Below are 26,252 nucleotides of genomic sequence, written 5' to 3' on the forward strand. Positions count from 1 at the left end.
ATGACAGATACAGGTGAGGGGAAGGAAGGCAGCAAACCACACTGCCATGTGTGTACCTATGCAACAATCTTGCATGTTCTTGACATGTACCCGCAAACCTAAAATGCAATAAAAAAAGATGAATATTCACGATGTTATTAAAAAAAAAAAACGTTGTGTAAAGTGTTACCTGTGGGAGATAATAGATAAAGCGTGCATAGGATCTCTCTGCATTATTTCTTCTGCTTCATTGCTACCGTTGCATTCATGCAAATCCTGTAATTGTATTTAAAGAACTTTTTAAAAAAGATATAAAACAAAAACTTATGCATGAGTAAGTTTAGAAAGAAATAGGGCAACAATATTGGTATCTCTATGTTGTAAGGGCTCTTGATTAAAAAAGATCATTCTTTCCATTGTTATGTTTCTTAAAAAGTGTATTCGAATGAGGATAGCTGCATGGTATTTAGTGAAAGCTCCTCCTTCCCTCTTAGCTTTTAGCAATATCTATAGGAAAGTACATTATTTGGGGAGAATTGAGACTCATAATTTAACTTGGGCTACAATAAAAGTTGTCTGGCTTCTTTGTCTCCCTCCTGTTTAAATGTTGTAACAAAAACACTTCTTAAGAATAGTCAGTAATTCAGATATTACACTAATTCACATTCTCCATCTCAGCTTGTGATCCAAGTGAGATTTTTTGACAACTTACTCTTTGGGAGTATATTTTAAACACAAGCATGTGATTCAACAGCACTTGACCCCGAAGCTGTGATTTAGTGCTTTAATTGCAAGCTCTAGCTTGGGAGCATTATGGAAAGGTTGCTTAGTGTGTTGTGGGAATGCTCACAATTTCTAACTGAGAACTCCATTGGAAGCATGGGGAAAAACAGGGACTTGTTTATCACGTAAGTGGGAGTGTGAAAGGAGGAACTCTGGACCACGAAGAGCAGGAATGTGCAGTGATGCTGGACTGTAGGGAGGCTGACACGTGGTTGGGAGAATGGATATCAGCACAGAAAGCAGGGCACCCTATACACTAAGAACACACACAAGTGCTCCAAGGCCTATGCTGAGGAAGGAACCAGGGCATGGTCCAGTTTCATGGTCTGCTAAGAAAGAGATCACCAGAGACCTTACGTCCAGACTGCAAGCCTTTTTTTCACCATTTTGCCAGACAGATATCTTCCAGACACATACTGGAAAAATGCTACCTCAAGCCATGGTCCAGCTGGAAACACTTCTTATATAAGTGGTATGTGTCAAGGGTCCCCAAGTTCACCCCCAGGATTGATGATTCGCTAGGAGAACTTGCAGGACTTGACATATAGTTGTACTCATGGCTATGATTTATTACAGCAAAATCATATGTAAAATACACACATATATACACACATACATTTCTCTCTCTCTCACACACACACCCCACCCCACCCCACCCCCGCTCCCACACACACACACACACACACACACACACACACACACAATGCAAGATCAACTAAGGAAAAAGTCACATGGACTGAAGTCCATAGGAAGCCAGAAGCAAGCTTCCAAGAGTCGTCTCTCAATGGAGTCATGAAGGTCATGCTTAATTCCCCCAGCAACAAATTGTAGTAGTAACATGTGAAATGTTTACCAAAAAAGCTCAGTAGAGACTTGGTGTCCAAGGTTTTTGTTGGAGGCTGGTCATGTAGATACCCTCTGCCTAGCACATATCAATGAAGACTTTCAGAAGGAAAGCTAGTGTTCAGCATAAACCACATTGTGTGCTCAAATGGTTTAGGCACAGTGAGCCACCCTTATCAGTCAGGGAATGGTGGGATCTTCCCAAACCCAAGTTCCCAGATGGAGTCTCAGGATAGCAGTCTCAGGCCTTTCATGTTAACTTTATTTTGCACATGGTGTCATAAGATAAAGTATATGCCCTTCCTGATTGGCATTAGTGCTCTTCCCTCTTTAAGGTCAAATAACTAGAAAGAATAAAAAGCAGGAATAAGTAAATGACAATTTACTTATTCAATGACAATGGCATTGACAGTGGGAGAGGAACCATCAGATGAGCAAGTATCTTATGGTGTCATAAGATAAAGTATATGCCCTTCCTGATTGGCATTAGTGCTCTTCCATCTTTAAGGTCAAATAACTAGAAGGAATAAAAAGCAGGAATAAGTAAATGACAATTTACTTATTCAATGTCAATGACATCGACAGTGAGAGAAGAACCATCAGATGAGCAAGTATTTTTCTACTTTCTGCAGAATGCAAACCGTGGAATGAAATTGAAATGAAATTGACAGGTCAACCTTCTACAGTCTGAATGTTTATGTCTCTTCATGATTAATGTGTCAAAATCTACCAAGGTGATGGTATTAGGAGGTGGGGCCTTTGAGAGCTGATTAGGTTACCATGGCTTTGCCCTCACAGTTGGGGTTAGTGTCTTATCAAAGAGAGCTGCCTTGCTTCTTACACCATCTGCAGACCCAGCAAGAAAGTACAATCCATGAACAAGGCAATGAGCCCTCACCAGACACTGAATCTTCCAGTACCTTGATCTTGGACTTCCCAGACTCCAGAACTGTGAGAAATCAATTTCTGTTGTTTATAAGCCACCAAGTTTATGGTATTTTGTTATAGCAGCCTGAGGTGACTAAGATACAAACTGAGTTGACACAGCTAGAGGTGGGGGGTTGTTTCTTCTGGATGACTCTGGAGAGACACTGGGTCACAAGGATTGAGAGCAGGAGAAGGATTCAGACAGAGAGCCATGCATTCCCATAAAGGCCTGTTTAATAGCAGGATGCCCTGTTCCCCACATCAGAACACCTGACTACAGTAATAGCATCTGCCACAGCTCCAGAAACCTGCACTGGGAAGAAAACTTAACAGCCTGGCTATGCAATGCTTGGTCCACTGGGGTGAGAGACTGAGACCCCTGAATGCATAGCTTAGTGCTGGGGAGGGTCAGCCTGCTTGTTTGCCGTCAGTCAGCACCTGCTCATAGGAAACCTGCCAGATGATTGCCCTGTGTTGGACCCAGAGTTTTCTGCTGCTGAGCATCCAGGGGTGATGCTTCCACAGTGATGGGAGGTGGTGTTGGCTACTTGTATTCATCCACTTGACCTTCCACTTGTGCCTTGGAATCTCCCCATTTTGGGGAGGCCATTTTTCTCTGGGCTGGATCCTGCTTTGATTCTCCTTATTGAAGTAGAGGTGGAAAGTTCAGATGACACAGGGGAGAAACTGGCCAGTGAGTTTCACAATATTCTGATATTACCTACAGTGCTTTCAGCTCTCTACTGGAAGGTGAAACTCTCTTGAGATCCTGAAGGTGCTGGGTTGCTGTCCCATGATTGAGGGGATGTGCTGTCGCATTTCTGCAGGCTTTCCATGTTTCCCTTTAAGCAAGATGGAAAGTTTTCTGACCCTTTTATTATTTGCCAGGGCAGAGGTTGTAGCCCCTTGGTGAAATTTAATTACACCCTCCACCAAATCCAATTACTACCCATACCCATGAAATCCCATTATAACTTTCTTTTGCTTCATTAGAGATACACCAAGACGGGTCCCTTCCTAATTCATTCTGGCAGATTCCCTAAAGAATGTTAGTTAGAGATTTTGCTTATATTGTTTGTTACCTTGCAGCGCAAATATGCAAAGATTCAAATGACCTGCCATTAACTTGCTTAAAGGCCAGGCAAGGGTGTCCACTTCCTGACTGGTCTGGGTGGCTTCTGTCACAGAGACTTCTGTCTCGGAACTGCCCGTGGCAAGATGTGTGCCTGCTGACGGGAAGCCTGGCAGTAATACCATCAAGCCTTGTGTCCAGAAGAGCACAAAATATTTCTCCAATCAAAAGGGAGCGTTGGGTTGTTTTGGTGCCAGGCTGTGGCGGGTGGCCAAGAGAACAAAACCCCTTCTGTACTTTTTCTGTGCTTAAAACACTAAACTCAGCTGAGATGTGGTTTGGGGTAGGACAGACCTTTCCTGCAGGGGTTGGGGAGCCCAGCTGTTCTTCCCCTGGCAGGAATGCCTGAGCTGTGCTGTGGGGCTGGCCGGCTGATGTGTGCCGCATACCAGCAGTGGGATATCAGCCCAGTGTAGTTTCTATCAAATTTGAACTAAGGGAGAAAATAAAAGAGACCAAGTACATACCAGTTTTACTGTAATAAAGCCGATTCCTTAGGGATTTCAGACTCCTGAGGGCATTTTTCTAAGGATAACCAGAGAATGAACAATCAAGCATCATCACACATTTTTGTTTTGTTTTTATTTTCTACTTTTACAATCAAAAATTTCAAACAGAAATTTCAAAACAGAAGTTGAAAGACTAGTACAGAAACGTCTGGGCACACCGTCGACCTGGTTTCATCACATGCTAACACTTTGCCATATCAAAATTTCTCTTTTACCCTCTGTGCATATATTTATATGAGTGTGTATGTGTGCATGAAATCATTTGAGAGTAAGTTGCAGGCATCAAAACACTTCATCCCTAAAAACGTCAATGTTCATTTTCTAAAAATAAGGATCTTTTCTTATAAAATCATAATAACCATCATCACACCTAAAAAATGAACAATAATTTTCTAGTATTATCTAAAAAAAACTTAGAGACAATCAACAGCATGAAAAAGAAGAAGCAAGAGGAACAAACATAACAACAGGCACTGGAGGAAGCAAAATAGAGAGACAAAAACTAATTAGTAACCCTAGGGACGTGTGGCCACATTGCATCCGTAAAGCAGGAACAACCTGCTATGAGAAACAAGCATTCAGAGATCCATAAAGTGCCTGGAAAATTAAAAGTATACATTTACAAAAAAAAAAAAAAAATCCAATGTAAGGGCTAAAGAACAAATTTGAGAAAACTTCCCCGAATAAAGATTAGAAAGATTAAAAAAAGGAGCGGGGGTAGGATATTGATGGAACTCCCTCCATCAGAATAAAGGGAAATTTCCATTCCGTCCATTTTTTTTATGGATAATCAGTCTAAAATCTGTAACATTTCCAAGAAAGGGAACAGAGAATACAGAGAAGCAGGTAAATCAGAGAAATAGAAGAAAATTCTAGAGATCTGAAGAAAGGCAAAAAAGTCTGGAGATTGGCAGGACCCATTGGAAAAGATTAGAGCCTGAAAACAACCTGGAGAATTTCAGAACATCAAGCAAGGACAAAGAAAGGCCTCAAAACCCTCAGGCTGAAAAACATGGGATTATTTACTAAGGGCTAAGAGTCAGATTGACCACAGATCTCTCAGGAAGCACTGAAGGAGGCAACAGCTCCTTAACTGTAATGTACCCTTATATCCCTGGAGGTCTTGTTCAATTTCAGATTCTGGGTGGGGGAATTCTATATTTCTAGCAATCTCTTAGGTGATATTATGGCTGCTGGTCTATGGACCACACTGAGTGGCAAGGGCCTACAGATTTACAGTAAAATGGAATCATGCCTTTAAAGTTCTGAAGAAGGTTGCTTTGAATGTAAAATTTCACAGCTAGCCAAATTATTGATCAAGCATGAGGCAAGCTAAAGACGGATATTCAAATGCACAATACGTTTATTTGCCATGCATTTTCTGAAAAATGTTTCTTGTCGCTGAACTACAGAAAGCATTAAAGAAATGAAGAATTTAAAAGACATGGATGCTTTCTGGAGCTAACCCAAGGGGAGTAGGTATAGAGAAAAATCTGGGTGGTAGTGACATGACAAGCCCAGAAAACAATTAGTCCAAATTTGAACAGGAAGTCAGAGGGGTTCAAAAGAATGACTTCAAAAAGGAAAAAAAAAAATCTGTTCAACAAAAAGAAACAGAAGATTCTAGTGATATGATGGAAAAGGCATGTTTCTTCTTGAAACAAGAGAAGCAAGAGTCCATTAAGACTCCAGGAAAAACAAAACCACTCAAGAAAAGCATGCTCCAACTACAGGCAAACTAAAGCATGGCATGAGAACTTATTTGACCTTCACACTGGGAAGCTTCTCCAAGCAGAACAAAAACTACTTAAAGATGGTTATTTCTGGAGTGACTTATAAAGGTAAAAGATTAGGTAGAGATTTTTGCTTTTTATTTAAGACTATTTAGTAGGGCTTTTACTTTTTAAAGATCCAAGGATATTTAAAACCATGAAAAATATTCTCTCCCTTTGACATAAAAAGTCAGGGAGGGAAGAAAAGGAATAAAAAGTGACAAAGGAAGGGCTCTTCAAGAGAACAAACCAACTCATGATACACACAAACCTACCCCATCCTCCAACGTAACAACCCCCTTCACTCCCACAACTGGGAAGAATTCCAAATTATTCCCCAAGGCAAGCAGGACATCAAGTATTAGAATGAGACTCTGGGACCAGCCTGTGAAAGGCAGTGGGTATGGATATGGACTTGACCTTGGGCTAAAGAGCTTGGACTCCCTGTGCTCCAGCAAGGAGCCACGTAGTGGACCTAAAAGAACATTCTCACTGAAGCCCTAGCCTTCTGGCTGTAGGGTGAGCCCCAGTGATCAGCAGGTGAAGATGTTGAGATGCCAGAAGGAGAAAGTGCAGATAGCCCTAAAGTCAGAGGTGGAGGTTGGGTCCACCCAATCGTGGGACATAAAGCGTCAATTTTAAGGCCTGAGATTTGAATGGCAGCAGCAGCAGGGGATGAAGGAGTGACTGGTGCAGGAGTGACAGGGCTGTGGGTAACAACAGCTCTGCTTCCCTGGAAGAGCAGCTGCCTTCCTCTTCTGAGGGCCTCCTGAAGAGGGAGAGCAAGCAGAGGGCTGAGGGCCTCACCCAGCAGAACCGGGGCAAACAGCTCAATGGACCTTCCCTGAGACCGGCAGACAGGAACTTACACCCAAAATCACCTCTGAGGATGGCAGAAAAAAAAATTACAGGGAGGTGTATAGGTGTGCGAAATGAGGCCAGAGAGGCAGGCGGAGGCCTGGTGAGTGAAGGCTGTCGAGGCTATGGGAGATAGGGGGGCAGCCAAGCATGGGCCTGGGCCCAACTCTCAGCCTGGAGGAGGATGGTGGTGCCCAGGCCAGGGTGGTAGCACTGGAAATGAAGTGTAGAGGAGGGCTGGAAGATCAGTTGGGGGACAGAATTGAACAATGCATTCCCAAAATGTGAGCCTTCTATTTTGGGGATGTGGAGGAACTTTTGATTTTAGAAAAGCTGACCAAGGTAGTTTGAACAGACAAGTTCTGTTTTTCTCTTTCCAAATCCCTTGACCCATATGCAAAGCTGGCATTAATTTTTTCAACACCAGAGGTTGCAGCATCTAAATATTTAAATTTTTCCTCAGGATTCCATGTCTGAGATTCTGGAGACGGGAGCCTTCTGGATCTGGGGCTTTGTTTGTCTTTTCTTCTCTGCTCCCCAGAATTTGATTTTAATGTAGTTTTTCAAATTGGGGACTCTGAGTTCTTGATAAGAATGTGTTAATTTGGTGTCTTAATTTTGATGATCATCTAAACAGATGTAGCCTAGGCAGTATATGCAGATCATCAGGATGACAACCACATGACCAGAGATTGCTGTGGGGGTTCCAGCCCTTGTCTTGCACTGCTAAGCCTGTCAGCACCAGAGAACACCTTCTTGATCACCAGGAACCAACCAGGAAAGAACAGATGTAGGTTTTCTAGGATTAAAAAATATGTGTTTAGTGAAGGGCAAAGATTGGTATGATGTGTTTGCTGCCTGAAAAGGTGTCTTAGTCCATGTCTTCTTCTGTAACAGAATACCGCTGGGCAATTGATAAAGAACAGACCTTTATTTCTCACAGTTCTGGAGGCTGGGGAGTCCCAAGCTCAAGATGCTGGCCTCTGGTGAGAGCTACTCTCTGCTTCCAATATGGCACCTTGAATATTGTGTCCTCACATGGCAGAAGGCAGAAGGGCAGAAATGGGTGAAGCCCCTCCATCAATACTTTTCTAAGGGCACCTAATCCCATCCACAAGGGAGGGGCCCTCATGGCTTAATCACCTCTGAAAGTCTCTACCTTTCAATACTATGACATTGGCTGTACCTAAATTTTGGAGGAGACAAATTCAAATTTATAAACCACGGAGAGATGTGGGAGAGAAACCTCTGCCCAGCCCTCAGAGGTATGAGTATAACTCCCCCAAAGGAACTGGCACCGGCTGGAAAGGACCAAGTTCATGCTGCAAAACGCAGTCTGCCACGTGTTATTAGGGCTGTTGATTTGAATCTTATTGGTTTTGTAGTTTTGCTTGTATTTAATTTCATAGTTTAGAGTTGAATAAGAGCTATAAACGTAAGGTGTTTATATCTAGTTTTATGCTTGAACATGTTTGAGTAATGTGATAATTTGAAACTACTTAAAACAACATTGGGAGTTAAAGAGAATTGTTTTTCTTTCAGAAAGGGTTTGCACGGTACTCCATTTATATATAAAAAAAAAACTTTTGTAGGGTTTCTTTTTTAACATTCTGCCCATTGCCATTTAATTCTTTATTTTGTCACAGATTTAAGACCGGTTACTTTCTCTTTTCAATTGAAAAAAATTCCACAAGTAACACGTGTTCCAACAACACTGGACAGTTTGTTGTCATCAGGGCTTGTGTATATGAGGAAGCTTGCTGGAAATGAGGGCAATATGGGTTGAGGGAGAGGGCAGAGGGAGGCCAGGGGAGGTGAGAATGGGATGGGAAAACTCTTGGGAACAACAGCCCCGCCCCGCACTAGCGAAGGTGGACACATCCCCTTCCTGGAGTTCAGTTCAGACCCAGTCGCTAGTGGGGTTAGCAGTCAGGACGTGTCTGTGTGTAATAAATACACATCTGAAGTGGCTGAAACCGTAAGTCACCAACCATGCTCCTTGGTGACTCCACAGCTGGGCCTGTCTGCCCTTGAGTCCCTTGCTTCTGTCCAGCGTCTGGTTCTACTGACACTGGAGTGGTTTCTGGGTTGTCTTATCAGTGTCTTAAAACAACTGACACAATTCTGGGGAAGACAGCACAAGGGAAAACCTTCCCCAGAAACCTTCAGCTGAACTCCTTGGAGGTCCCATTGGCCAGGACAGTGCCTGTGGCCCAGCTGTATGAGAGCTGGCATTTCTACCTCTTTAGTGAGAAGTTTGGGCCAGAATGAAAAGTCTATGTGGGAGGTGAGGGCCGGGCTGCTTGCAGGAGTGCTGAGCTTCTGAGCTGGACTCCACTGGGCCAGCTATAGATGGTGTCAGGAAGGGCGCACGGTGTAGCGCAAGGGTGGTTTGCTCTGCCACAGTAGATAGGAACAGGGACTTTTATATAGGCTCTTAATACCATCTGCATGGGATCCATGGACTGGGCCCACAACAGGGATCGCCAAATGAGTCACCTTCAGGGCCAGGAAGAGGTCTTAATAACTGTCACGGTCCCCTGAGTCTCAGAGCATGGGGACTGGTGCCAACGGAGGACCTTTGCCCTTTCCGAGGGGCTGTAGCTGCTCCTCACTTCCCACTCACCATTGCGTTGGGAGAGCATTGGTTCAGGCTTCCCACAAATTCTAAGTTTTCAACAGAAGGTAAAACAATTTGTTTTTAATGTGAAATGGAGATTGCAGGGGATATATTTAACAAAACCGGTCTGTGGCATGGGGTGAGCCGCAGAGCCTTGCACACAATAGGTTGCAAAGGAGGGGACTCTGGAGGAAGATGCGTGCTCAGGCCAGGGTGGCTTTGTGGCCAGATAGCCCAGGCTCTGTTTCACTCACATTGAGGAACTGTGAAATCCTGTGCTTAGCCTCTCTGAGGGTTACAGCCCTCACTTGTAAAACTGGGAGCATCACCTATACCTTGTAAGACTGTTAGTTTCTCCTGTAGAGCAGTCCGCACACAATAGGGGCTCAATTAAGGCTGTGTTGTGGCCATTAGAATACGCTCTGGGTTCTGCATATGGTGATGGTTTGATTGCCAGACACCGGGGCCTAGTGTGTCATGAAGTAGCCTGGGCAAGTTCCAGCTAGGAGAGCTAAAACGTGTGCAGGAGGCTGATTTAATGTGGTGCAAGTGTGTGGGATGGGAAGTGAAGAGAAGAAGAGACAAGAAGGGAGACAGGGACCGGAAGAGCTCCCTGTTCCTGTCTACTGTGGCAGAGCAAACCACCCCAAACTTCCAAACTTTCAAACTTAAGGGCAGATAACCACAACCACCTTGCTGGGCCTGTGGGCTCTGCTTCCGGTCAGAAATTCTAATAGGAAATCTCAGAGGTGGCTCATCTGGCATCCTCCTGTGTCTCCATGCCAAGCTCCAGGTGCTGACCCTGTCACTCAGTTCCCCAAAGCACCTGGATAAAGGCAGCTGTTCAGACAGCAGCCAAGGCCCTGGTGTCTAGCCCTGCCCCTGCCCCTGACTCTTCCTGCTGCACACCTTGCCCAGGCTTCTCCATGCTGCTGTATCTTTAAAGGTGCTTTGCCCACAGCCCTGAAAGCCTTTGCTGCTGCTATTTTTCCTTTTTGGATTCAGAATTTATGTCAAGTGTGAGTGTGCAGCCCTTCTCTGTGCCTACTGAGCTTTGCATTCACCTGTCACCTCATCACATTATCCTGACATGCTCTCTGCTCTGCTCTTGCCATCCCCCTCCCCCCAGCACACCAGGGTCCCTACATTCTCTTTGTATCCTCGGTGACTACGCAGAGGCTGGCATACAGTAGGTGCAGTTTAGGTGTGGTATTATTGAAAGCATGGACTCTGGGCTGGGTGTACGGGTTCACACTTGTAATCCCAGCACTTTGGGAGGCTGAGGTGGGTGGATCATTTGAGGTCAGGAGTTCAAGACCAGCACTGTCAACATGGTGAAACCCCATCCCTACTAAAATACAAAACTTAGCCAGGTGTGTTGGCAGGTGCCTGTAATCCCAGCTACTTGGGAAGCTGAGGCAGGAGAAACACTTGAACCCAAGATGTGGTGGTTGCAGTGAGTCAAGATTGCTGAACCTCTCTATCCTTGGTTGTCTCATGTGGACAGTGGGGTGAGTGATTCCACGAACTACTCCCAAAGTTGTCATGAAGACTAAATTAGGTATTTCACCTAAAGAGTCTGGAACAGAGCTTAGCCTTAGTAAATAGATACTCAAAGAAAATGAGTAGTTACTGCTATTAGGTGTTGTATAAATAGATCAACAAATGAATGAAGCTCATTTATTCCTTAAGGCTCAGGTCAAAAGCTCTCCGGTTGCAGGAAGCTTTCCCTGATCCTCATAGTAAGGGATGTACTTTTGACTTGCTTCTGTGCCTGTTGAGTTCCTTACAGATCCCCCTGAGTACAGCTGAGTGTGCATAGGCTGATGTCTCCATGTGCACTGGAAGACCCCGAGGGATGGCTGTATCTTATTCATCTTTTTAATGTTCCCTATACTCAGTATAAATAGTAGGTGCCTTGTACATAGAAAGTGCTCCATAAATGTGGCTGGAATGAAGGAGGGAAACCAGAAAGGGGAAACCACTTTATATCTAACTGAAAAGAGACACTAAGAAGATAAGTTAAACTTGGCCCAGATTTAACTGAGAACCACAAAAGTAAACACTCTTAAGTTAAATTGAACTGTGCATGAATTTTTGCTGGGCCTAAACTACTGCTTCAAATCCATCCATCCTTCCTGGTTTGAAGTTCAAATTCATGTTTTTTTGTTTTGGTTTTGTTTGGTGTTTTTTTTTTTTTTTTTTTTTGAGATTGAGTCTCGTGCTGCGCCCGGGCTAGAGTGCAGTGCTGCAATCTCAGCTCACTGCAACCTCTGCCTCCCAGGTTCCAGGGTCAAATCCATGTTTAAGGCCCAGCAATTACTTAGAGCTGCTTACATGTTGGTTTCTGTGCTAAAGTAGTCCTTCCCCTTCACTTTCCCCTCCCCTCTCTTCTCTCGCTTCTCCTTCTCCTCTAGTCTCTCCCCTCTCTTCCTCTCCTCTATTCGCCTTCTCTCCTCTTCCCTCCCTTCTTCTTCTGTCATCCCCTCCATCCCTGTCTCTTATTTCTTCTAGCCAGGGAATTTTTAAAGATTCTCCTCAAAGAAATCTTGCCTTGATGGAATGTCCAGCATCTAAAAGAGGTAAAGAATTAAAATGCATGATGGTGGAAATTCATATCCACTTGGTCTTTTCTTCATTCTCATACCCCTAGGTGACCTCTGAAATGCCCTTAGGAACCTAGGCTTGCCAGATGTAGGAAATAGAAATATAGGATGCCCAGCTACATTTGTATTTCAGGTAAACATGAATATTATTTTTGTGTAAGTATCTCCCATGCAATATTTGGGTGTCCAAATATAAACTGGGTGTCCTCTCTTTTATCTGGCAATCCTATTAGAATCCCTAGGGCCAGGGCCAGCTTCATGGGGTGAGATTTGTGCAGTGGTGCAGAACCCTGCACTCAGAAGGGACCATGCTTGGTTCAGTGCTCTGTTCTCACCATCATACAATTCTTAATAACTTCTGAACATGAGGGCCTGCATTTTCATTTTGTGCTGGGCCCCAAATTATGTAGACAGTCTACCGAGAGCTCTTTGGGGCATGATTTCAGGCCCACTACCATAAGTACTGATACTTTGAGTGAATCTACCACTCTATGGTACAAACCCGCGTGCGGCCCCACTGCCTGGACTCATAATGTATATCTGGTGGATTTTCCTTAGAAATCACATTTTTCTATTATAATTGGCTCTAAGTGTTTCTGCCTTGGCAGCAGCTTCTACTTGTCAGGCTCTTTAATCCAAGTTTCATTGTACCTAGCATAAATCAGTGAACTATTTAGTGTGTGGAAATGCTGGTTGCTTCATAGATGCCTTGAAAAGCGTTTTGACCTAAAAAATAACTTTTATTGGTATTACATAATCATGTTGCATGATGCCTATGATATTTATTGCAAATGCATGTTGATGATGTCATCATTCTGCACAATTGCTAAGACTCATAGTTTCCAAATGTTCGCTGTAGATTTGCTTGATTCCTCCTCTGAATGGGATCTTTTTTAAAAGAAAAGAACATGAATGTTTTGACTGCTCACTCACCCTAGAGTTCTACTAAGAAAGGGGACCCTGAGCAGGTGTATATGAAAATAAAGAGTGCAAGACCAGCAGAACATGCAGAACCAGAGAACAGCAGAAGAGCCACAGAAACACCACCCACAATCACCTATCACAAGTTGTCTTAAGAAAATCTGGAATAAGTAAAACACCAGACTTTACAACTTCTGTGAGTCTACAATTATTTTTAAATATAATTAAAAATTATACACATACACACACACACATATATATATTACATAATATAATATGTTCAGGAGCACATCTATGAGATTAAACAAGCACATCTTCATTGCCCACTCAGTCTAGGTGGTGACTGATCTATCTTTGCCTCTGCCTGGTAATTTATAAAATAAAGTACTGGATCTGGAGACTGTAATGCTCAAATCCCATGGTAGCTGATAGCTTCAATCACTTAATCTTTCATCAAGGGGACATCAACAGCAGAAAATAAACTCATTTTTAAAATCACGTTTCCTTGTCTCATGACCTAGAAAAGGAGCAAAGATCCAAAGTGAGTAATCTGCTTTTGTGTTGTTAGTCAGGACTGTGTTTATCTCCCTTGTCTTTCTTAAGTTTAGCACCTGAACTTGATTATTGTATCATTCTAATTTTGATCCTAATTAGAGTGAGTTAGTTTTACCCAATTTTAGTTGCTTAAATGGAAAAAGTGGAAGTAGTGACTGAAGTTAAAGGAGATTATCAAGGAATTGGACGTATTGGATGAGATATGGAGAACAGGAAGGGAATGTACTTATTCATTCACTCATTCAAGGGTGAGTCCGCACCTCCGGGCTCTGTGCAGTACATTGCCTGATGGCACAAGGATGGACACACTTTGACCCCTGGCACTTGCTTTCCAGGCTGCAGGAAGACAGCAAGCCAGTAAACAAGTTGTGGTCTGTAGCACCAAGAAGCCATAAATACTATGGAGAAAATAGAGTAAGGGAAAGCTGTAGGGGTGGGGGTGGGAATCAGAGAAAGCGATTTGTTCATACTTGGAATGACAGCACTTCTGCAGCGAGAGTGAGATAGTGTTACAACTATCATAAATTTTATAGATTAGCAAAAACATAGGTCAATCTTAATCCTGGTGTTGTGTTAGTGAAATGGAATTGGATTGCTGTATCGTTTTAATTTTAATTCTAGTTATAGTTAGTTTATTTTCCCCACTTTTCCAATCCTGGCAGAGTTTGATTCTCACACTTAGTTCGTATAGCAGCAGTCATAAAAATTATATGTTCTTTGACCCATAATGCAGTGGATCACATAACCTATCTAGAGACATAATTGCAGGAATTCAAGACAATACTTAAGGAAACCAAAGGGAAGTTATTTATATTACAAATATATTATTAAATATATTTCTTCAGTAATAAAGTAAACACAAATACACCAAGACATACAATTCCTGCATCTATACTCAGAATTACTGTTTCTGTGTTGAATGCAGATGCCCAAGCTTATGGACCAGTCACACCTGGGAGCATTGCAGGTTGCCATGGTGATGGGAAAGGAGAGTAAGGTGTGTCACTTGTGTGCTGGCCTAAAGCACCTCTAATTTCAGGGGAGCAGGGTTTAATTTTTCCATACACCTGGGACTTGGAAAACCTGAAAGCTTTGGTGTAACTAAGTTCAGGGCTGTTAACTGCCTGAATGTATTTGACCACATGGCATTTCACAGGACATGGGATATGGCACAGTCTTCTGTTGGTTGAGACTGTCCCATGCATTTCACACCTGGCTCTGCCCATCAACACCAGTAAAGCTCCCCTAGGCAAAAACGTCTTGAAAGTTTTCAGCATCCCTCTTACTGGCAGGGTGGCCCTCTTTCAGAACCTCTGTATCAATCAAGTTCACGGGGATTTATTCTCAGGTAATAATACAAAATAGGACTGTGCTCTATATCTGCCTATATTGCTATCAAGGTTATTATGATAATGTAAAACTGGAAACAACCTAAGTATTCAACCAAATGGAAATGTTTCATTAGCTATGATTTATCAAAACAAAGTTATACAGCCAGTAAATAAACAAATAAAATTCTACGTAATAGTGCAAACCAAAAATGTCATTTATGATATACTCTTGATTGAAAGCATACATAACATTTTAGATGATCTATATAAAAACATGCATTCATATATAGCAAGAAATATTCTGAAATTGGTAGTTGAAAGAGAATGAATAAGGTATCCACTCTTAAAACTTAGTGCTTTGAGACAACAGTTTGTTAGCATGATTCTGTAGGATCAGCAGTTTGTGCTGGGCTCACACCCTGTGGTTTCTGCTGGTCTTTCCTGGGCACTCATGCTGTGGCAGCAGCATGTCGGGGCTTGGTGGGGGCACACTGGTCCAAGGTGACTTCACTCACATGTCTAGTGGTTGTTGCTAACCATCAACTGAGTTTCTGCAGCGGACTAGCCATAGACATCTTCTTTGAACCACCGCAGAAAAGCAGGCAGTATTTTAGGCCCAAATTATAACTTTAAAGCTGCTGAAGTAGACGATTGATAGAGGATAGAGATTGTTTTATTTGTGCATTTCAATACTATTCCCCAAAGGGCTAATTGACCAGAGAATGTCAGGGGTGAAAAAGAGAATGGACCAGCCATCTGGTTCACGAAGGCAAACGGGTTTTACTAAAGTGTCAGCTAAAATAGTTGATCCCAGGGCCAGTGTTAGAGACTGATACAGGCAAGAAGAGAGAGTGAACAGTAAGTAGTTAGTGAAGTCCACCACAGGGGAGGATGGGGAATAGTGTGGTAAATGCTCCACATTTGCCTTGGGGAAATAGAGGCCCTTGTAAGAATCGGGTCTTGTATTTGATTCCTTCCAAGGAGTTCTCTAAGCGATAAATACATGTTATCAGATTGCAGTATTAAGGACACTGTCATTTTTTACACTGCTGAGACTGATGAGTGATAAACTCTTTGTACAGATTGTGGGGCGGGAACTGCCGGCCCAATACGCCAAACAGTATGAAGAAAAACCACTCTTCGGCCTGCTCCAAAACTGGGCTGAGTCTGTGGGGGACAAGCTGAGAACCAGGTACGTATGACTGGAGCCGTCATTGTCATCTGCCTTCAGTGGCTTATCATGAAGCCTGAATTCATAGAGCCTTGGTGTAATTCACTCTTGCTTGAAATGTTTAATACTTGCTATATGCAAAAAATCTGTGAATATGTAAAATTAATGCTCATTCACTCACTACCAATTTAAAAACTAAAATATTGCTCATTCTGTCCTTTCTGCTTGAATTTCTTTTTTATTTCATGTTCAGTGTTCTAAGCACTTTACAGGTTTTAATCCTAAAAACCCCATGAGGTAAGTTCTTATTTCCATTTCACAGATGAGGAAACTGAGGTACCAAGGTTAAGTATCTTGCTCAAGGTTACACGGCTAGTGAGTGGCAGAGGTAAGATTTGAGCCCAGACAGTCTGGTTTCAAGATCCATGCTTTTGGTTGTTTGTATTGATCTTTCAGTATTGTCTGTTAACTTTATAAATAAAGCATAATATATGTAGTATTCTGTAACTTTGTTTTCACTTGATATTTTGTTTCTTAGAATCATTCAAATTGTTATGTATAGCTGTAGAACTCTTCTTCACAGTATTCTGTAATATTCTGAGTTGTGTACAGTTTTTTGATATTTTGCATGATGCTGTTATGAAAAACCCTATACATGTTTTCTGGGGAATGTGCACAAGAGTTATTATAGGACTTCCAAACTTAATTGACATTACTTAGAATAAGAAATATACCTTAAATCACTGTGGACACCCGTGTATCCATGGGGCCTCCACCTCAAATGCAACCGAAGCAAACAGTTCATGGAGCAGTGGCCACCTCCCTATTTATTACTAATGATGCTCTCTGATATTTTTAAATTTTATTTTTAAAGAATACTGATCTTAGCAGAATACTGATTTCAGCCAGATATGGTGGCTCATGCCTGTGATCCTAGCACTTTGGGAGACCAGGACAGAAGGGATTGCTCAAGCCCAGGAGTGAAACCAGCTTGAGCAGTATGATGAGACCCTTGTCTCTACAAAAATAATACCAAAATTAGTCAGGCATGGTAGCACATGACTGTGGTCCCAGCTACTTGGGAGGCTAAGGCAGGAGGATCGCTTGAGCCTGGGAGGCGTAGATTACAATGAACTGAGATCATGCCACTGCACTGGAGCCTGGGCAACAGAGTGAGAACCTGCCTAAAAAAAAAAAAATACTGACCCCAATCCTTAAACTGATTTTATGACCTATTAGTTATTTGCAATCTCTTGTTTGAAAAACTCTCCCCTATGGACTGTATTACCTACGAGTGGAATTACTGTGTTATGGAATAATGTTCAACTTTACTAGACAGTGACAAATGACTTTTCACGGTGGTTGTATACATTTATACCTCCATTAGCAGCATGTATCTTGTGGACCCATATTCTGTTCTCACCAACACTTGGTACTATCAGACTTCTTAATTTTTGTCAATACAGTATAAGAAATGATCCCTCACCCTGACTTTAAACTGAATTTTCCTGATTGCTATTAAGGATGAGCATGATTTCAAATGTCTGTTTGCCATTTGTATTTCTTCCTATGTGAAATGCCTGTTCATGTTTTCTGCCTATTTTTATTGTGTGTGTGTGTGTGTGTGTGTGTGTGTGTGTGTGTGTGTGTGTGTCTTGTTCTTATTGATTTTTAAGGGATCTTTATCCTTTGTTATTATAAATGCTTTAATTATCTTTTATATGTGTGTGGCTTGTCTCATATTTTCTTTTCTTTTCTTTTCTTTTTTTTTTTTTTTTTTTTTTGAGACAGAGTTTTGCTCTTGTCACCCAAGCTGGACTGGAATGGAGCGATCTTGCAACCTCTGCCTCCCAGGTTCAAGTGATTCTCTTGCCTCAGCCTCCCAAGTAGCTGGGATGGTAGGCACCCACCACCAAACGTGGCTAATTTTGTATTTTTTTAGTAGAGACAGGGTTTCTCCATGTTGGTCAGACTGGTCTCAATCTCCCAACCTCAGGTGATCTACCTGCCTCAGCCTCCCAAAGTGCTGTGATTACAGGCGTGAGCCACCACATCCAGCCTATATTTTCTTTCTTTTTTTTTCTTTTTCTTTTTCCTTTTTTTTTTTTTTGAGAGAGAGTCTCACTTTGTTGCCCAGGCTAGAGTGCAGTGGTGCGATCTCGGCTCACTGCAACCTCCACCTTTTGGGTTCAAGTGATTCTTCTGCCTCAGCCTCCCAAGTAGCTGGGACTACAAGCACATGCCACCATGCCTGGCTAATTTATTTATTTATTTATTTTTTATTTTTAGTAGAGTGGCGTTTCACCATATTAGCCAGGATTGTTTCAATCTCCTGACCTCGTGATCCACCTGCCTCGGCCTCCCAAAGTGCTGGGAATACAGATGTGAGCCACTGTGCCCAGCCTTGTCATATTTTCTTTACGATCTTTTGATTGAGATAAATTCATTACTTATACTCAGACTTACCGATATTTTCTTTTATATCCAACACTTTCTGCATCATCTATTCCGAGGTCATGAAATCTATATCTTTAAAAGTTTGAAAGTATCACCTTTTATATTTAATTATTGAATACATAAACATTTTTGTGCATGGTTTGAGGAAGGGATCTAATTTTATTTTTTACCTTTAGGGACAGTCATTTGTTCTGGCACCATTTACTGAATTGGACATTCTTTCCTAGTAATCTGCAAGGTCTCCTCTGGCATTTATTAAATCTCCATCTATTAGGGAGTTCATTCTGGGACTATTCTTTTCTTAGTCTTTTTGTATATTTTTGATCCAACAATACACTGTTATAATCACTCTGACTTTAAAACAAAATATTACTATAGTATTACATTATATTATTATATTAGAAATGTAATTCAGAATTGTGTTGGCTATTCAGGATCTTTGGCCATTTAAGTTTTGTAATCAGTTTGTCAAGTTTCTTAGAAATAAAACAAAGGGTGAATATTGTAGCATTGTACTTGTATGACATATCCACAGTAGTCCAATTTGTAGAGATAGAAAGTAGAATGTTGGTTCCCAGGGACTAATAAGAGAAGAGAATTGGTAGTTATTGTTTCATAGGTACAGAGTTTCAGTCTGAGAAGATGAAAAAGTTGTGGAAATGGATAGTGGTGTTGGTTGTACAATGATGTGAATGTACTTAATATCACCGAGTTGTACACTTAAAAATAGTTAAAATGGGCTGGCCACAGTGGCTCACACATGTAATCTCAGCACTTTGGGAGGCTGAGATAGGTGGATCACCTGAGGTTGAGATAGGTGTATCACCTGAAGTTCGAGACCAGCCTGGGCAACATGGTGAAACCCCATCTCTACTAAAAATACAAAATTAGCTGGGCATGGTGGCACATACCTGTAATCCCAGCTAATTGGGAGGCTGAAGCAGGAGAATTTCTTGAACTCAGGAGTCAGAAGTTAGTGAGCTGAGATTGCACCATTGCAATCCAGCCTGGGCAACAAGAGTGAAACTCCATCTCAAAAAAAGAAGTAGTGAAAATGATAAATGTTTTGTTATTTGTATTTTACCACAGGCCTGAAAACCTGCTGAAAGTTTCTGTGAAAGTATACTAAATCTATAGATTTGCAAAAAAATTGACAATTTATAAAGTAGGTCTTCCTCTGAAAGATTTTCATCTTCCAAGTGTCCTTCAGGGTTTTATAATTTTTTCCATACATAGTGTATCCTTTCATAGACTTATTACTAGTTACTTTATTATTTTGGTGTTAAAAGAATATTTTTAACTTACGATTTTTGTAGTTAATGGTTTATTATACATGCAGTTGGCTATTTGTATAAAGCTGACTGTACAGAAATTTCTTTTAAATGTGTCTATAGATTCTTTGGAGGTTTTTTCCATAGATAATCATTTATAAATTATGAATTTTTATTTCTTCCTTTCCAACTGTTGTTCCTTTTATTCTTTTCATGTCTCACAGCAAGAGCTAGGACCACCAACACAATTTGAATAGAAGCCATCTTACAGGGTGTTCTTTTGTCTTATTGCTGATTTTAATTTTAGAGAGACGGCCTTACTCTGTCCTCCAGGCTAGAGTGCAGTGGCATGAATGTCATAGCTCACTGTAACCTCCAACTCCTGAGCTCAAGCTATCCTTCTACCTCAGCCTCTTGGGTAGCTAGGATGACAGGCATACACTACCACACCCAGCTAATGTTTTTTTATTTTTATTTTTGGAGTCAGTGTCAGTCTTCATTGCCCAGGCTGGTCTTGAACTGTTGACCTCAAGCAATCTCTTTTCCTTGGCCTCCCAAAGTGCTAGAATTCAGGCATGAATCACCTCTCCCAGACTTGTATTGCTAGTTTCCTAGATAATTAGTTTAATATTTCACAACAAAAAATGATGTTTGCTGAAATTTTTGATTGACACACTTTACGTCCTAAAGAGGCTTATACATTTAAAGGTATTTTTGTCATTACCAGATTCATGTTATCAAATTACGTTTTTCTGTATCTGTTGAAATGATTGTATATTTCTTCTTTATTTTGTTAGTTTGATGAATAACTTTTGCAAATCATCTAATGTTAAACTACCCTTGCATGCTTAAGAAACATTCAATTTTATTTTGCTGTATTATCATATTTATATTTTCCTGGATTTGTCTTGCTAGTTTTTTGGGGGAATTTTATTGTATATTTATAATTTTCCATTCTTGTACATTGTTGATTTAGATTTACATCAGTGTCACAACTCTCATAGAGTTATTTTGGGAGTGGTTTCTTATTCTGTGGACGAGTTTGATAAGTTATTTGAAAATAATCTGGGCTTAGGAGTATTTTAAATTGTTTAATTAGCTTAATTAGGGTTTAAAGACTAGGCTTTTCTTTTCATGTCAGTTTAAGTAAATTGTATTTTGCGAGGAACTTATTGACTTGGTTTTGATTTTATTGGTGTAAAATTTTTTGTGTACTATTCTATCATTATCTTTTTAACTTCTCCTAGATCTGTAGTAGTGTCTCATTTGTCATTTCTAAGATGCTTCCTTGTGCCTTCTTTTTTAGGTATTGTTCAGTCTCAGCAGATGTTTGTCTGGTTTATTATTTTTCAAATAACCAACTTTTCCCTTTGATCCTTTCTGTTGTTCCTTTGTTTTCTGTTTCACTGATTTATGCTTATGAATGTATTGTCTCCTTTATTACTTTTAAAGAGCTTATTATGCTTTTTTCTTTTGCATATTTTTAAATTATTATTTGTATTTGGAATGCGATTATTGGTCCCCCAAATCCAAATGTATTGAACTAGTTTCTGAGGAAACTAATCATTAAAAAATATAATCTCACAATCCTAATTAAACACATGGAAAACACAGTAAATGATGGTCTGGGATTTTTTATAGCCATTGGGATGAAGTAAAATTGAGAAATCTGTAATCTATCTTTTTTTTTCTTTTTTTATTGCTGCCCAGGACCTGTTTATTCAAACTGTGGTCCATCTTAAAGCTTAAAAACACAAGCTCCTACATGTTAGGACTGTTTCACTGGAGTCTCTCTTAGTTTTAATGTCTCCATTTGTCCTCACACTCTAGAGTTAGTGGGTCTTCCTAGTATTTCTAGCTCTGAGGGGGAAGTGTATAGTATGGATAGCTTTTCCCCCAATGTGTTAGTTTGAAAATTATCCAATATATTAAGGAATTGAAAGAATAGTACAACTCCCCACCAGAATCAGTTCCATCCTTGCAGGAAACTTGTTCCCCAACTGGCCGCAAATCATCTACCCTTTCATTTCTTTTTCAGATAGCAGAGCAGGGCTTGTTTCCATCATTTTGGAAGCATGACATGCTCTCACCCATATGCAAATCTATATTCCTAGCACATTTTCCAGGACGGAGTTGAGATGTGCCAAAGGCAGTATTCCAATTGTAAATATTTGGAAAGTTCCAGTCCATTTATTTTTGTCTCAGTTATTAACCTCCAAAACAGTATACATCTCTCTCCCACACATCTAGGTTTTACTGATTCAGTCTCTATGTTTATCCACTTAAATCCCAAAACTTTACTCACTCTGACTTTTATGTGAAAGAAGCCTTTGTCATCAGTGTATTTTCAGCACTCACTTTGTATTGGGCACTTCTTAACACATTGGTGATCAGCAGTTACTAGGGGTTCTGCCTTCAAGGAGTCTGTACTCCGAGAGCAGTAGGATGGTAGACATAGTGACAGCCCTGAGAAAAGTACTCTTGAGCAGGTGGGGACCTGAGGAAAGATGGGCTGAGAACTTATTAGTACCCTCAAATCCATCCAGTGCGCACCCATTTGTCCATACAGCAACTACCCCTCATTTGGGCCTGGGAGGAGTCAGTCAGGGTACTGAAAAGCTTCCATGAGACCAGATAAGGCAGATGGAACATGGCAGGAAGACGAGCCCTGGAAGTGGCTCTGAGAGGGGGCTGTACCTGGCTCTGCAGACAGTCCCATTCAGCCTTGGCTTGTCCCTGTAAGGGCTGCCTCACTCCCTACCACATGGAGGCCTGCCACTGGGGCCCTTCCTGTTCTCATTAGCCTGTGGACCTTTAGGAGGTGGTGGTAGGTGTCCAGAAAAGTCAAGATTTTGCCTTGCACCCAAGATGTTTTTCTACATTATGCTGTAAAATTTACAGATATTCAGCAAAGTTGAAATAATTTTATAGGAAGCATTTAAGTACAAACCATGGAGATTATATTAACCTATTACTGTACCTGACCTATCACTATCACATCTATGGATTCATGTATGGAACTCACCCATCCATTCATCTTCTCTTTTTGATCCATTTCAAAGTAACCTGTAGACATCAGCATATTTCTAAATAATTTAGCATGAACATCTTTAGAGTTAGATATTTAGTTATAATTCTTTTTCTTCTTATGTAGAAATCACATACAATAAAATACATAAATCTTAAGTGTACGTTCACTGAGTTTTGACAAATGCATATACCTTTGTAACCAAACTCGTATTAAGATATGGACCATCACTCCAGAAAGTTCTTTCAGGTCCTTTCTTGGCCAATCTTACCACCCAGATACAGCCACTGTTCTGATATTTTCCTACTACAGATGAGTTTTTCTGCACTAGAACTTCACATAAATGGAACCATGCAGTATGTACTCTTTTGTAGTTCCCTCGTGAACTTGGCATAGTACTCTCTGACATTCACCCATGTTGTTGTGTGGATTAGCTTGTTCCTTTTCATTATTGCAGTACTTTACTTTATGGATACAGTAGAATTTGTTTTCCATTCTCTTATTGATGAGTAGACACCTGGGATGTTTGCAGTTTTTCACTTCTGTGAGTAGAACTGCTATGAGCATTCTTATATAAACCTTTTGGTAAATATATGTTTTTATATTTCTTAGGCAAATAGTAGGAGTGGAACTGCTAGATCATATGGTATGTGTGCGTTTAGTTTTATGAGAAACTGTGACAACTTTTTGCAAAGTAATTTTACCATTTTACACTCCCATCAGCAAGCATGAGAGTTCTGTTTTCTCCAGATCCTCGGCAACACTTCATGTCAGTGTATTTAATTTTAGTCATTCTGGTGGATGTATAGGCCATCTCACCGTGGTTGCCATTTGGATTTCCCTGATGACTAATGAGATACATTTTAATGTAAACTTTATTTAAAAATAGAGTCATTTGGATCTTCTCATAAAATACGCAGTTACAAGGAGATTGCCTTTAGTGATGTTCCTGTTTTTAAAGAGAGTCCGCACACTCTTCTGCAGTGGGCGGGTTCCTAGAGCTATGTGACATGTGACTCACGTGACTCGGTGAGTGGGTGAGATCCCCTTCCTGCAGCACGTGCAGTTCACAGCCTCAGGTTGACAAACATGTTCTACCGTCTGCATTCCAGGAAAGCTAGTTTCCAATAATGGCCCCTGGATGACTAAAACATACTTTTCAATAATAATATATTGAAGTTCTTTACATCTTTTATTAAGTAGGCGGAGGCAGAAACCCAACCTTCTTAAAGCCCAGATGCAGAATAAACATTGACATCATTTAAATTTCTTGGTAATTGGTATGTAAATACCTCCCTCTTCCCTGTCTAAATGGAGGGTGATTATTAATTCAGCACTTGGTGTTCTCAAAAGCACTACATCAGTTGCTTCTTAACGTTTCTCTCATGCCTTCTGATTAAGCAACAACAGCCACTTGGGTTTTTTATTTTTAGTTAATGTGAATTTAAGTTACTTGGGTCTTATAATAACTTATTTCCTCAGGAAGTGGGGAAAGGGGAGGGCAAGAGGCGGCTGCACTATGGGAAACCCTAAGTGTGAATTAACCCTTCCCCTGATTGTCTGTGTTATCTAAAGGTTCATGGTGGGGCCAGAAAGTCAGCATGAAATACAGAGTTTCATGATGAAAAGCTGACAAGCTTTTAAGCAGAACTTGCTTGCTTTGAGTCTGTGCTTACATCTCTTAACTCCTCTGTGCCTCAGTTTTCTCATTTGCCAAATGGGAAAGATGGGAATTGCTGCCTGCTGAAGAAAGCTGCCGTCTCTGTGGCACACCCTTCCCTGTGCTTGCCCACAGCCCTCTCACTTCCCTCCGGGGTGCCTCTTGCTTTAAATACTGATGTTCCTTAACAAAATCTGAGCTTGACTGAGTTCTGCCTGTGTGACCTTGAGCAAGTTACCAAATCTTGCTGAGCCTCAGTTTCCTGAACTTTACATTGGATAATTATAGTATTCTAGAATTATTGAGAAAATTGAATAATTCACAGCAAATAATGAGCCAAATTCCTGATATATATATTTAATAAATAACCATTGACAAATACTTTGTAACAGATATATTTGATTATTAATATCCAGTTATAATAATGATAATAAATACCCAGCAGTGGTTATTATAGTCTCACTTGACAGAATTGTATGGTGGGGACTGGGCATGATGGCTCATGCCTGTAATCCAAGCACTTTGGGAGACCAAGGTGGGCAGATCACTTGAGGTCAGGGGTTCAAGACCAGCCTGGCCAACATGGTAAAACCCCGTCTCTACTAAAAATACAAAAATTAGCCAGGCATGGTGGCTCATGCCTGTAATCCCCACTATATGGGAGGCTTTGAGGGAGGAGAATTGCTTGAACCTAGGAGGTAGAGGTGGTAATAAGCTGAGATCATGCCACTATAGTCCAGCCTGGGGAACAGAGTAAGATGCTGTCTGAAAAAAAAAAAAAAAAAGAAAGAAAGAATTGTATAATGGTTGAGTTATACATGAATTATATAATGACTGAGTTATACTTCATAGAAATTGTATAGCTATTAATTAAGAAAGATTATGTATAATATTGAACACTACTTATAATACAATAGTAAGTGGAAAAATTAGGAAACTAAACGATCTCTATACGAGGACACAGGACAATCACTTAGAATAAACTTGAGCTAAGCATTTATCAGAAAATTACTGAAAAGAATTATGAATACAGTCAGTGAGAGATGGCAGGATTATGTATCTTGACACTATTTTTCTATAGAAAAAAATATTTTTGAAAAAACAAACCCACTCTATTTCTTTCAAATGAAATTCTTTGGTAAGGCCAAAATGATAATGATGGTCACTGTGCTTTTCCTCCAGTTTCCTGGCATTTAACACGAACACAGTCTATAATCTCGCCTTCCTGTTGAAAGCAGTGAAATTTCGTGAACAGGTTCTTCAGCGGAGTTTGGTGACCAGAATTTATTATAAGGTAAAGATAAACTGTGTTATATTTTTCCTTTTAACATGTGCTTAAGGGATATCCTTGCTGGTGAACTATCTGTTAAATTTAGTAAAAGATGAGTCAGCTTAATGACAAGCTTCTGGAAGGGCCTAGAGCTCCTACAGGCCATTTTGCATGATACTGTTGCTTGCTGCAGAGGCCAGGATGCTTCTGTTTAACTGCCCTTAGATCGTCTAGTAGAATTCCACCTGTAAACATCGTGTGGCTGCCATGGGAGTTGATGAGTGGTATAATTTTCAGCCCTTATCAGAATTGAAAAATAATTGTTTTTTATCGACGAAGAGCACATTGTTCTCTAAGGCAGGGAGGGGAACTGCATCAGGCATATGTAAAAATTGACATTGGGTTGGTCTAAGATGCATTCTATCTCCTATTAAAATCCCCACGAAGCTCTGCAAAAGCATAAAACCGTGTGTCAGCATTGATAGAAATATAGAGGGAATTTCCACCAAGTTTAGTGCCAGTGGGGTTGGTTTGAAGGATCACTGTCCACCCTAGCAAT

At 40.8% G+C, this 26,252-nt stretch overlaps 1 protein-coding gene across 3 annotated transcripts in view; it reads left to right on the forward strand.

Moving 5' to 3' along the window:
* Positions 1 to 26,252, forward strand: part of ACOXL (acyl-CoA oxidase like) — a 384,752-nt gene that overhangs the window by 253,382 nt on the left and 105,118 nt on the right. For all 3 annotated transcript variants that reach the window (XM_003926733.4, XM_074396963.1, XM_074396961.1), the window contains 2 exons: positions 15,919 to 16,028; positions 25,606 to 25,717. In XM_003926733.4, the coding sequence (XP_003926782.1) occupies positions 15,919 to 16,028; positions 25,606 to 25,717 (222 nt within the window). The remainder of the gene's footprint in view (positions 1 to 15,918; positions 16,029 to 25,605; positions 25,718 to 26,252) is intronic.

Source organism: Saimiri boliviensis, chromosome 1 (assembly GCF_048565385.1).
Source record: "Saimiri boliviensis isolate mSaiBol1 chromosome 1, mSaiBol1.pri, whole genome shotgun sequence".
NCBI classification, from domain to species: domain Eukaryota; kingdom Metazoa; phylum Chordata; class Mammalia; order Primates; family Cebidae; genus Saimiri; species Saimiri boliviensis.